Raw genomic sequence first — 12,787 nt, 5'->3', positions numbered from 1 at the left:
GGGTCCTAGTTATACCCTAGAATTGTTCTCTTTGTGGCTAGGGTCTCTGAACCCAGTCCACACCAGTTCTACCCTCACTGGTGCAGCATAACCACAGGGGCCGGAGACAGCGTTGTGCAAAAGCAGACACAGCCTATTCAGGTGTAAGCAAAACTCCCACCACTCTAAATGCAGACCAGGTCTTTTCAGCCCTGCAATGATTTACCCAGGCAAGGCAGGGCACACCTCAACTCCCCTCAGAGACTATCTAGAGTGAATTCACATCTCTGCTTCTGTCACTCAAACACCAGACGCTGAATCCACAAACAGCTAGAGGCACACAGAATGATGAAGTAAGAAAATGCCCAATTCATAGAAGTGGCATTTTCAAACACAGGATTTAAAAAACACCTTCAGAGAGTCTAAACTTAATTTTTCCATCTTGTCCCTTTTTCAAGTTACACATGTAACAATGTTACAGTGCAACCTATGGGACAGAAAGCCTTTCAGCCATGAAAAACGAATTGCAATGTATTTCACTGTTAGGACACGTCACACGCACTACTACATGTCCTACCTTTCACATACACTGTACCCTTCCCATGGAGGTACCTTGGGCCTATCTTAGGGGTGCCTTACTTGTAAGGAGAGGGAAGGTTTGGGCCTAGCAAGTGTGTGCACCTGTCAGGACAACTTGGCAGTTTTTAACTGCTCGCACAGACACTACAGTGGTAGGTCTGAGATACATTTACAGGGATAGTCATGAGGGTAGCACAACCAGTACTGCAAGCTCACTAATAGCATTTGATTTATAGACCCTGGCACACACCGTGTACTTTACTAGGGACTTACAAGTAAATTAAATATGTCAATCATGGATAACCAATTATTGTCACAATTTATACAGAGACCATATGCACTTTAGCACTGGTCAGCAGTGGAAAAGTGCCCAGAATTTTATAGCCAACAAAAACAGGCTCTGAGAAATAGGAGGCAGAAGGTTTGGGGATAAAACCGTCAAAAGGGCAGGTCTAACACCCAGTTGTGCCTTTGAAGTTGGGAAGATATCATAGAGAGGGCTTTCAAGTTCACAGAGTCCCTGCCCTTCCTCCCCTGGCTTCAAACTCACTATAGGAGGGTGTGCAGCCATGTGTGTCTTCGCAGGACGCAGTCTGTTCAGGTGTAAGTGAGTCAGTGTTCAGCTGCACCCCGCATCAAGCCATCTAATGGCTCTTTAAGTTCTGTCAAGTCACATGTAAGCTCCCATTTTGTGTGGCTGTCTAGTGCGAATGCACAAAGCCCAGCTGTCATCCACCCCAGACATGAATTTAGAGACAGGCAGCAGGTACCAAAAGGCCAAAGTAAGAAAAGGCTGACTTTCTAAAAATTGCATTTTCAGAATTTGAAATCTATAAATTGTGATTCCAGAGACACTAAACATGGGGGTCTAATCATTTCACAATTGTAAATTACACTTATAAAATGTAATCCCAATGTTTTGATTGGAGACATAGGCCTTGCAGTAGTGAAAAACGAGTTTTTCACTATCCTATCAGGACATGTACAACTTAAAAGTACATGTCCTACTTATTACATACACTACACCCTGCCCTTGGGCTGTCCAGGGCCTACCTTAGAGTTGACTTATGTGCCTTAAAAAGGATTTTTTGGGTCTGGCAAGAGGGATAACTTGCCAGGACAACATGGCAGTTTAAAACTGCACACACCGACCCTGTAGTGGCAGGTCTAAGATATGTTTAAAAGGCTACCTCAGTGGGTGGCACAATCAGTGCTGCAAGCCCATTATTGCAAAAACAACAGTTGATGGACAGAATGCAGAATAATGTCATACATTCACCCCAGTACAGAGATCTGGGCCTAAATCCATCGTCTTTTTTGCGATTAAACCCAGATCTGTGACTGGGGGTGAATGTTTTGCCAATGTGCAACATTGCGTCCATCATCTTGTGTGTTTTGCTGTTCGCCCTATGTGGGAAGGGTATGCCCAGACATGGGTCCCATGCTCACTACGCCACTGGAGTCAAGCTATCCTGTCTGATGATGGCTGGTAGCCAGAAACTGGTCCTAGGATGCTGGATTCCGGTCCAGGGAATACATGGCTTGGCAGTTCGAGCTGGACTGTTCCCATGAGGCACAGGGTCATGACTGATATGCATATGGCCATGTCTGAACTGGTGTGGCATGGTGAGCAAAATAACGATGGATTAAACCCAGATCTGTGACTGGGGGTGAATGTTTTGCCAAAGTGCAACATATCGTCCATCATCTTGTGTGTTTTGCAAGCCCGTTATTAGCATTTCATTTACAGGCCCTGGGCAAATGCATTACACTTTATTAAGGACTTATAATTACATTCAATATGTCACTTGTGGATAAACCAATGTTAGTCAATGTTACATGTTTTAAGCAGAGAGCACTTGCACTTGCACTTTAGCACTGGTTAGCAGTGGTAAAGTTCCCACTGTCCTAAAGCCAACAAAAACAAATTCAGCAAAAAAAGAGAGGTGGAAGGCTAAATGGTTTGGGCTGACCATGCCGAAAGGGCCATTTCCAAAAGTATCCCTATCACAAAATGTCAAGACAGAATACGCATTCTACTCTATTGTGCAAAAATGAAGCAAATACACTTTTCTGCTTCTTTATTAAGGAAAAGAGCAATCAGATTTTAAATCCCGCCTGCTCCTAGCTGTCACTGCAGTACAGTAGAGGACATTTCATTTTCCATTCCTAATTATGTTAGCATATTTGAAATATTGCAGCATCTAAATATTGGTTGTATATTTTCGAATCACATTAATGTCCAATCCCTTTTAAGTGTAAGCTGCATCTGGTATCGGAATAACTGAGAGAATGATGGATCAGAATCAATAATAAAAAATGTCACAGTGCTCAAATTGCAGTTTTGACTTTCCCATGTTGTCTTCTTTTTTGTGATGCTTCTTTCAGTTCTTATGTAGTCATTCACACTGACAAAAGGAAGCATATTTACTAAAAAATGTCCTTCCTTCCTGAGCTCTATCTCTTTTTGAGATGTTTCACCTTCCTTGTCACCATCCGTCTGTCTATTCCCATCTTCCCTTTCCCTCCATTTTTCCATCCATGCTGTACTTGTTTCCATTATTTAGTTACTCATCCTTCCACCCATCTAGCCACCCTTCCATCCATCTTTCTTTCTGTCTTTTTCATCCATCCCTCCTTATCTCCATCCTTCTTTGTCTTTTCCTGCCTTCCTTTTTTATCCATCATCCATCCTTCTTGCTATCTACCCATCCACTCATTGATGTATATTCTATTTCATTTTTCCTTCCATATTACTATGTTTTCTTTCCATCCCCCTTCTCTCCAGTCATCCATCTCTCCATTGACCCATCATCCTTCCTTCTCGCCATCTACCCCTCCATCCCTCTCGATCTACCTGTGCATCTATCCATCCCTCCATCCCCTCTCGATCCATACCTCCATCCAACTCTCTATCCAAACGTCTCTGCATCCATCGATCCTCTCTCATCCTACTCTACATCTCTCCAACCTCCCTCCTTCGACTGTAAGATGTTGGTTGTATAGTTTCATGGAGATCTGAGTCTTGAACCTAAGTTGAAGAGGCCATAAATGAGAACTTAGGTGTTTAAGGTTACACAGAATTACCCTGAGGCACTGCTTAAGTAGGAGGGAGGGGGGGGGGGGGGTTAATGACACCCATAAATGGAGATTTTCAATTACTTAATCTAATCATTGTCTAATATAAGAATAAACATAAATGTATATTTTAAAATATTTCAAAGAACCATACTTTTTGAAACATAAAAAAGACTACTTCTTTATTAAAATATTTTATTAATTATTTCTTAATGAAATTACAACAGAGGCATTTAGCACTTTAGATATAATCTGCTTTTCTGAAAGAACCAACCCTGGGGCTCATGGCTCCCCAGTCGCTGTATCTCTTGTACTCCCCAGGTCTCAGGTAGTATTGACGTCCTCTATAGTTGGGCTCTTCATAAAAAATCCAGTGTCCTTCTTGCACATTGCAGGAGTGGATGTCATTGAAGTTGAACTGCTCATAAACATTTGGGCAGTCATCTGTGAAGTCCATCATCTGACCCCCGAAGTTGTCTCTCTCATAAAGCCTGATTTTGAATGAACCCCGATACTGTGGAAAGAAATGAACAAGAAAATACCTTTTAAATTGATCTATTGCTGGACTTTGGAAACTATCATGATATTAATTTCATCACCTTATTTCTTCTGGTGTCCTGTTTTAATATCTCTGATATTGTCATCCTCATTCCCCCCCAACTGCCCTACTGTATGTTGTAGTCTAAACTCCTTTGAAGGTCACATGTGGCCTCTGTCAAGCCCCTTCCTCTACCATTGGGGACATTCGTACACAGAAATGGATGACATATTAACTGAAGACTTAAAATTGAAAGCACATACTGAAAATGAATGAGATTTATTAACTGGTGTGGTTAAGACGAAAACAGGTCTGAAGCAAGGACAGCATGTCCTTATCTTCCATATTTCATGGACACATTCGGATAGGCGAATGTACCAGGTGGTGATGTGCTCCTCGCTTAATATACACAGAACCCTGATGAGTTTAGGTATCAGTCACTGAGTTTAGGAATCAGTCGCTCCTCCACACGATTGATAAGGTGATGTTGAGGGACATGGATCTATCGCAAGCACTATATATGGAATTGAATTCAAGCATGCAATAAGAAACGACACAAGACTTTATATGACCAGATTAGAATGTTAGTAGAGAGACGAATAATGCGGACCGTGATTAATGGCACCATATCATCTGATAGCCCCCATTGGCCAGATGCACGTAGGAGGAGTATGGAATGGACTCATGACTCGGAAACATGTCACGGATACTTTGAATGAAATTGTGAAAACCCATCAAATTCAGTTATTTATCAACAAGTTAAATAACATACTATAGGTATATGAATGAATCACTAATAGTTTTGGTTGATGAAAAACATAATAAATATAAGGACACGGAGAAGCACACTGACAAAGGCCATGCGGGATCTGAGGTTGGTCATCTGTGGGGTTATGGGGCGGGTTGGGTGCAGCGTCTAGCCTCATGCTAGGTTCTGCAGTCAACTCCATGTGTGTGGGGTGGGGGTGGCCATGGGGGTTTTGTCCCAGGTCCTGGCTGTAGGCTGGCCCTGTGTGCAACCAAACACTGTAAACAGTTGAAGGGAGTTGGGTGCCTACAGAGGGGTTGGGTGCAGGGCCTAAAAAGCTGCATACTGGCAGTGAGTTGGCCGCCCACTGATGAATTAGGCACAGGGCCTGGATGGGCACCTACAGAGGGGTTGAGAGCAAGGCCTAGCAGTGTGTATGGTTCACACAAAAAAAGACCACGTATATTTTGGTTCGTTCCATTGCATAAAAAGATAATACTTTTATTGTTATGCAAGCGTCAGCAGAAGAATACAAAGATTTTCATCTGAGATTTGATGCATTAAGTAACTTATCATTATCAATTACAAATGTGCAGAAATACATTACTCATTAGTTTGGTATTTTAGATGATGTAATTGTGAGCCCTATGTCAACTACATAGCATATGGATTACAGTTGGCTGGGCTGAGCACCTTGCTGGATGCTCCTGGTGGGGTCTCTCTTTATAACTTGGAATAAAGCATCTCTGAAATACATCATCTCTTGTGGACATCTCATCATTACAGATGCCCTCTTTGCTACAGAGTACATTAAGATAGCTGTGCTTAGTTCAACTGTGCGGCAGGTGGAATCCCAAATGGATAGATCAGGTGCACAATTTTGCACAATTTAGCAAGATAGATTATCACATGCGCCTTGGTAACAAGTCCTTGACACATATTCTCTCAATGTGCACTGGAGTGTGCTTGTGCCCCTGGTAAATATCTTTGCCTCTCGACTATTGTCTGTTCAGAAATTCTCATTTTGTTTCATTTAGAAATTTGGTGTGGTTTTTGTATAAAGCACTCACTAGGAAAACAAGTACAAAATGGTTTTACTATGTGTTTTGTGCTGGGCAGTTAATAAAGTAGTGCCCTACCTTTCAAGAAAAATGAATATGATCACAGCTCAGTGTTTCCGCTCAAAATAGGATCTGCCAATTGCAATTGTGCAGAAATTACTGCATAAGAAAATCATTTCCCTGATATTGATGGGACACACAATCAAGAAATAGTAAATCATTTAATGGCATAAAATCTAAACTTACTTCTGGGATCATCCGGGTAGACCTGATGGAGTCATTGTAGCCATTCCACCGCTGGTAATCGGGGTACTCGCCCTTTCTTAAGTGGTATTGATGCCCCTTGTAGTTGGGGTGCTCATAGAGCATCCAGCAACCGTTTTGTACTCTGATGGAGTTACAGCGGCTGAAGTAGGAGTGCAGGTCAGAACAGTCAGAGCTGCACTCATAGCAGCGTCCACCAAAGTTACGGTCCTCGTAGAAGATGATCTGCAGGAGAAATTGATAGTTGGATTTGGAGCATTAGTTGCATCACAGATCGCTCGCTTCATCAGGCAAGAGTGGTGTTCACAGTCAGAAATTGGAAGGTTATTTGCTGGTTCTGATCCAAATTCTCACCATGAAGTTAATTTCATATTGCACATGTCTGCCTTACTGGTTTTGAAACAATATATTACTTAGAGCTCCATAAGATAAGGGGCGATAGACCCCGCTTATACATTACAACTACTTCAAAGTTGCCGAGCACCACCACAATCCTCAAGAGTGTCTGCAGAATGCTTACACAGTGGTCAGAGTTCTGAGTTGTGATAATTATCACAAGACTTCTGTTTTCCACTGACACATTTCAGCAGGTCCAAGCTGACGAAATATACTCGGAGCATAGGCAAAATAGGAGTTGGCTGGTGCTTTAAATACCGATTCTGTAAGTGAAAACTCGGATTAGGAGGTATAACACCCAGTAAGTGCCTCACCCAGGGAAATAGGATAGATGGGGTGTGGTAAATCCCATAACTCTCTAAAGCCCCCTGGTAATCAGGGACAGAACATGTTTTCCTGCGCACTACTGCTAGTGTGTAAATGCCCTCTGCGGTAATACCAAGTAGCTGCTGTGATTCTGCTGTAAATTTCCTTAAACCGTGTCTCCCTTTTGTGCATTGACTTTATCATTAGCAGAAGCTAAGATGGACAAGCAGTAAAAGAAAGCACTAGAACCATGGGCCTCATTTATGAGAAATGTCGCATCGCTGCGTGAAAGCAGTGATGCGTCACTTCTCAGTGCTCACTCCTTGCGACATTCCTGATGCGTCATATTTAATGTATGACGCATAATGTCGCAAGGAGTTACAAATAGGTCAGTATTTCTGACGTATCTGTAAGCGCAAAAGTGACGCATTGCTGGAGTGTGTCACAAAAGTGACGCAACTCCAACAATGTGTCCTTTCACATGGGGCAAGCCCCATGTGAAAGGGCCTGCGTCAGTCTTACGCCTGCTGTGAGGCAGGTGCAAGATTTTGACGCAACGGCATCCTAAAAGTGACGCAGTGAAATCTCATAGATCTCACTGCGTCACTTCTACGACCCTTCCTTGCGTCAATACGCCCCCCTTGCATACATTATACCTGGCGCAGGTATAATGTGGCGGAGGGGTTTACAAAGTGACGCATCTACCTAGATGCATCACTTTGTAAATATGGCGCAACAAGGCACATTTTTTACGCCACTGGTGCGTCACAAAAAGGGACGCACCGGCGGCGTAAAAGTGACTCACAGCCTCGTAAATGAGGCCCCATATATGTACCTCACCAACCCAGCAGATCAAAACTCTTGCCAATGTGGCCTGGAATTCAATAAACTATTAAGATTATCCAGCAGTCCATCACACTGGCTGCGAATTGACTCTACTACAGACCAAAGCCCGTGAGACCTTCTTAGCCCTTTGCCTGACACAAACATGAGTCCAGGGTAAAGCAACAAACTTCCTCAGCCATCCCAGTACGCGTTTATGTTGTACCCTGAAAGATCCGGCTCATATGCAGTTAAACGCCCCAGTTTTGCCAGTACTTCTTGTGAACAGCAACAATGTTAGAAATGTAACTCCCTTATGCTGACTAGAGTGGTGGGTGCAGCTTGGCGTATGTTCATACCCTAGCCAACCAGAAACACCATTTTCAACAAACAGCGACTACTTGCTATTTGGAAATAAACTCTAGAAAAGCCCTTTCTGAACATTAGTATTTCACCACTGTTTAAAGCCCGAAAGCACTTGTTACCCTCATCTATCAATTTGTGCTCTTGTTCTTACATTCTTTCATTTATTATCTGTTTAATCTATGTGTGTTCGTTTACTCAACCGTTTTGACGTTTACATTGAATAATTCACGATTTTTCGTATTTAGGTATCTTCGTCTAGGACAACCTAAAAAGGATGATCGCATGACTTTTTTTTTTTATCCCTTTGCTAACACAAATATGAAAAATCGATATATGACTTTAACGGTTCTAAACTAGCTGCATGCTATTTAGCTTTATAAATCATAATTCTTTTTTTTCTCCCACTATATTTCTGCTTTTTAATTACTTTCAACCCAAATCTGAACATTATAAAAGCCTCTATTTACAGGTGGACAATCAGAAAAATGTGTCCCAATCATTTTACACCATATTTCCTTTTCAGGACATTATGAATTTAACAATTGTGCTAATTTTTAACTGTGCATTTTAAGATATATCATTTTAGTCGATTAGGCGACAATATGTTTACTGCATATTTCGATTTGCTGCTGTTGGTCTCAAAACCTGATGACGTTTTAGTAATTTTTGGTAAATTAAATTGAGTTTCCATGGTCACAGATTTGCTCCAGGAGCGGTGCTATTTTTTTTATACATAAACTCCTTTTTTAATACTTACTTTTTATTAGCCACAACATGTAGAAAAATAAATTCAACTTGTCACGTGTGCTTTTATAATCAGGTTTCCCCTTATACACGTTTCCCCTTATACTTAATTCCCCTTACATGCACACACACCCAACCTCAGTCTTACCTTTCCCATGTTGGCTGTTGGATGTGGTACCTCGCTGCCCATAGACGACGCCTTTATATACACACACACTCACACCAGGAATGCAAGCTCAACAGGGTTTGCATTTCTGCCCACTACGGAGAATGCCGGCCCCTATTCATCCTGAATTGTGCTAGGGGACGTTTGTGCTTTGAATGTGTTGGTTTTGTTTGTGTTAATAATGGGGGTGGGGTGGTGGTTCAATGACGTTGTCAGACGAAACCTGCACTCCAGTACAGGGGCCGGCCAGACGTGCTATTGTGCATTATTTGCTGGCAACATTTGTGTCAGGTTTGGACTAAGCCATTAATGCACGGGTAGCAGGTAACACAGTGGTGGCGCTTTCGTTGAAGCAAACCATTAATAAATCTATGCAACACAGTAGGTTCGTCTTCCTCACATGCGGTTTTTGACTTGCCTTGGGCCAGAAGAAAAGTGAAGCTGTGTCCTAGCCGCTTTTGGAAGGATGTGGTGGATTTACACTTAGTAAAAGTGAAATTATATCAGTAGAATTTCATTACTCCTTTACCCATGAGTAATTGTTAATCTTTTGTTTAAAAATGAGCTAAAATAGTCTAAAAATGCAGGGTCCTCTTTCATTTGGAGGACAACTTGTCTAGGCAGCAAATCTGTGAATGTTTTTTGTTCACGATGATGTTTATTCTTGATACTATAGTTTGTGTCATTGGTGGAACGTGCTATAAACCTAGTTGCATTTAATTAAGGAATTGAGAACATATTATTAGTGGGGATATCACGTGCCATTCGTCTTCCACACTTTGTTCACCCTTCCCCACAAAGAGACTTTACAAGTGAATGGTGTCCACTGCGTAGCTTTTATTACTTATGCAAAACACCATCTTTATTTGTTGCTAAAACTTTCAACATTGATCATTTTATTAATCCACACATATTCATATTGATGCTCTTCATACATACGCGCCATAGGTAAACCATGTATTTACAATTCAGCATCTCTTGAGGCGTCTTGTACCAGCAGGACACAACACAACCCCTTTTCCACTGTTTCCATTTGAGGTAACAATCTGTCGTCTAACCTTTAGACGTGGCCAACAGAGCCTCCAATCCTTACTAGGGTAGAGCCAGAGAGTCCAGGACCACCAGCAGGACGGCCCCCTCTCCCGCCAGCCCAGAGCTCCAATGACTGCCTCTCTGCTGCAGGGCCATCCAGTTTCCGCCCAAAAAAGAGTCCCCGGCCTTTTCCTCTTGTCCGGGACCCCGCCAATTCTACTTTTAAAAGGTAGGGATGGGTGGGTGGGCAACTGCTCTGACTGCACCTTTCCGGCGACCCCCAGAGGCAAGCGGACAAAGAGGGCTACTCCCTCGAGACCAGCATTCTTATTGCCTTCGGGGAGGGATCGCAGACGAACCTCCCTTTCGTCTCGCATTACCTTGCGACCCTCCCCATGACTAATTCAGCAGAAACAAAACTCTTCCTTCAGGCCCGGAATGCCCACTAAAGGCCCCCCTCCCCTAGGCGCGGGGGGTGCCTCGCAATTCAGTAAATTACAGGATATTTTAAGTAGTACATAAACTATACTTTACTCAGGTAATTAAAATCTGAAGTGCAAACGCTGATAATAGTTTAGGCGGCAGTTCCTGTCCCCATCCACTCTCGGTCATTGATGATCGATCAAAGATAGTTTTTCGGGCGAGTTCCTGAATGTAGATGAATCAACTTAAATTCTTGATGGGCTCAAACGGCGCATTGAGGGATCCAGTACCTCTGGGTGGGACGGGTACTGCTGAAGGATGTGTGAGAAAGTTTCTTTGAATAGGTTTCATGCCAAATTAGATTGATTCCTATGATATTCCTGTCACATGATATGGGGACTGAGACTTCCAGAGCTAGGCTCCTGCAGCAGATTAATTTTACACTATGAGACTCTCAGTTTCCGAGGAGAAATCAGGTCTCAGGATCAATTGGACTAAATCAGGGATCTATTAATTTAATGCTGGCATAGTAGAGGAAGATATAGTTCTGAATGGATCGCTTCTAATGTGGACTCCTACCACTTTTAGATACCTTGGCATATTTATATATCAGTCGCCTGACGATTTATTAGAAAGTAATCTGTTGCGGGCTATCTCAGCCATACGAGCCCAAGTGCAATTTTGGAAAACGCTGCCACTGAATGTACCGAGCCATATAGCCCCATTGAAAATGATAGTACTTCCCAAGTTGCTCTATTATTTTTCAAATCTCCCTCTTTATGTCCAGCCTAGGATTTTTCGGGAACTGGAACAATTGTTTCAAGACCTCATATGGAGTAAGGGCAGACCACAAGTTGCTTTCTGGAAGATGTACACCCCTAATGGCCAGGGCGGACTAGTCGTCCCTTATATGGAGTTCCAGCTCCAGTGTGTGCCGAAATGGTTGGATAGCAGAACTTTGGAGGATACCGCAACAGTACAACAGCCCTGGAGGCACCCTCAAGTTTACCATCTGTTCCACCACATTTCTACACGCCCGAGGCCAGTACAATTCCATGTATGTCTGGCCCATAAATGCTACAAACGGTGCCTGTAGCTCACGTGCACGACAATCCCTTACGCCCCGATATTGCCATTATTGGGGACGCCCAGAGGGAGGTTGGGCATATCGGAGGCAGCATTGACAACTTGTCATGCGGCAGACTTACACACTCCGGGTGATTTATACAGAGACGGGGTAATGCTAACATTTGAGGAGTTAATCGAAGAGTCTGGGCTGCCAGCAGGCCAGTTCCTTTTACATACCTCTCTTTTGAAGGCTCTATCAACTGTATGGGGAGACCTGGCAACTGAACCACTGACACATCTAGTGCTGCAATATTTGCATGTTATGGGGGCGGGATTGCATGTAGTACACTGGCTAGTGGAGGCGTTGCTTTTACACACAATGAAGTCTATGCAGCACCTCCGCGTACAATGGGAGACGGATTGAGGCCAACCTTTGACAGATAAGGAATGGGTTGCCATATTAGCAGGAGCCAGGAACATACTGAGAAACTCCAGATTTAAGCTCATACAAACATATATCATAAAAAGGGCATACCTCTCACCGGACATGACAAACAGGTACTTTAACACTGCTGCTTCTGCAAGTGCACATTGCCAACAATTAGGTGCGGACCAGCTCCATATGCTGTGGGCCTGCACATCTCTTCAGCATTACTGGCGAGAAGTTGTTACTACTCTGAACTCCTGCACAGACATGCAGCTGCCAATGTCAAGGGATGCCTGCCTCCTAGGTCTCTATGCTAGATCTAAAAAGAACAAAGTTGCCATAAGATTTCATGATCTAGGCTTAATTACTGCAAAGCGCCTCATAACTAAGAATTGGAAAAGTATGCATTTTCTGCTGTTTTTGTATTGTACACAATATATATATATTTGGAAATGTTGTGACTGTTTATGATGACAATTTTATTTCTACAAATGCAGAAAATGCCTATAAAGAAATGTAAACAAAAAAAATGAGACTCTCAGTTTCCACCGGCCGGCATGAGGCCATCGTCCTCAGAGGATCTAAGGCTGCGATTCAGTCTATATCTAAGGATTAGAACATATATCCTGGTCAAGCATTCCACTGGGCAGTAAACAGGTGTAGTGAATTTTGAACTTTATTTTTTAACTTTATTCTGTGTATGGAATGGAAGCCAAAGCAGTTTTGTAGGGCTGATGTGATGTGAGATGATTTTTTTACATTGAGACAAGGTCTGACTACTTGGTTTTGC

At 42.8% G+C, this 12,787-nt stretch overlaps 1 protein-coding gene across 1 annotated transcript; it reads right to left on the bottom strand.

Annotated features, from left to right (window-relative positions):
- Positions 1–3,814: 3,814 nt before the first annotated feature.
- On the bottom strand, positions 3,815–9,071 carry LOC147730525 (gamma-crystallin-1-like). Its single transcript, XM_086955336.1, has 3 exons — positions 9,030–9,071; positions 6,230–6,472; positions 3,815–4,150 (listed from the first exon to the last, which is right to left on the bottom strand). Exons 1-3 carry the CDS (start codon positions 9,069–9,071, stop codon positions 3,878–3,880), a joined length of 558 nt encoding a protein of 185 aa, XP_086811462.1. The 3' UTR covers positions 3,815–3,877.
- Between the last annotated feature and the right edge of the window lie 3,716 nt (positions 9,072–12,787).

The sequence above is a fragment of the Lissotriton vulgaris genome, chromosome 2_1 (genome assembly GCF_964263255.1).
Source record: "Lissotriton vulgaris chromosome 2_1, aLisVul1.2, whole genome shotgun sequence".
In the NCBI taxonomy this organism is placed as follows: Eukaryota; Metazoa; Chordata; class Amphibia; order Caudata; family Salamandridae; genus Lissotriton; species Lissotriton vulgaris.
Note: the sequence above shows the minus strand (reverse complement) of the source record. Positions and strands in the feature narration are given on the sequence as shown.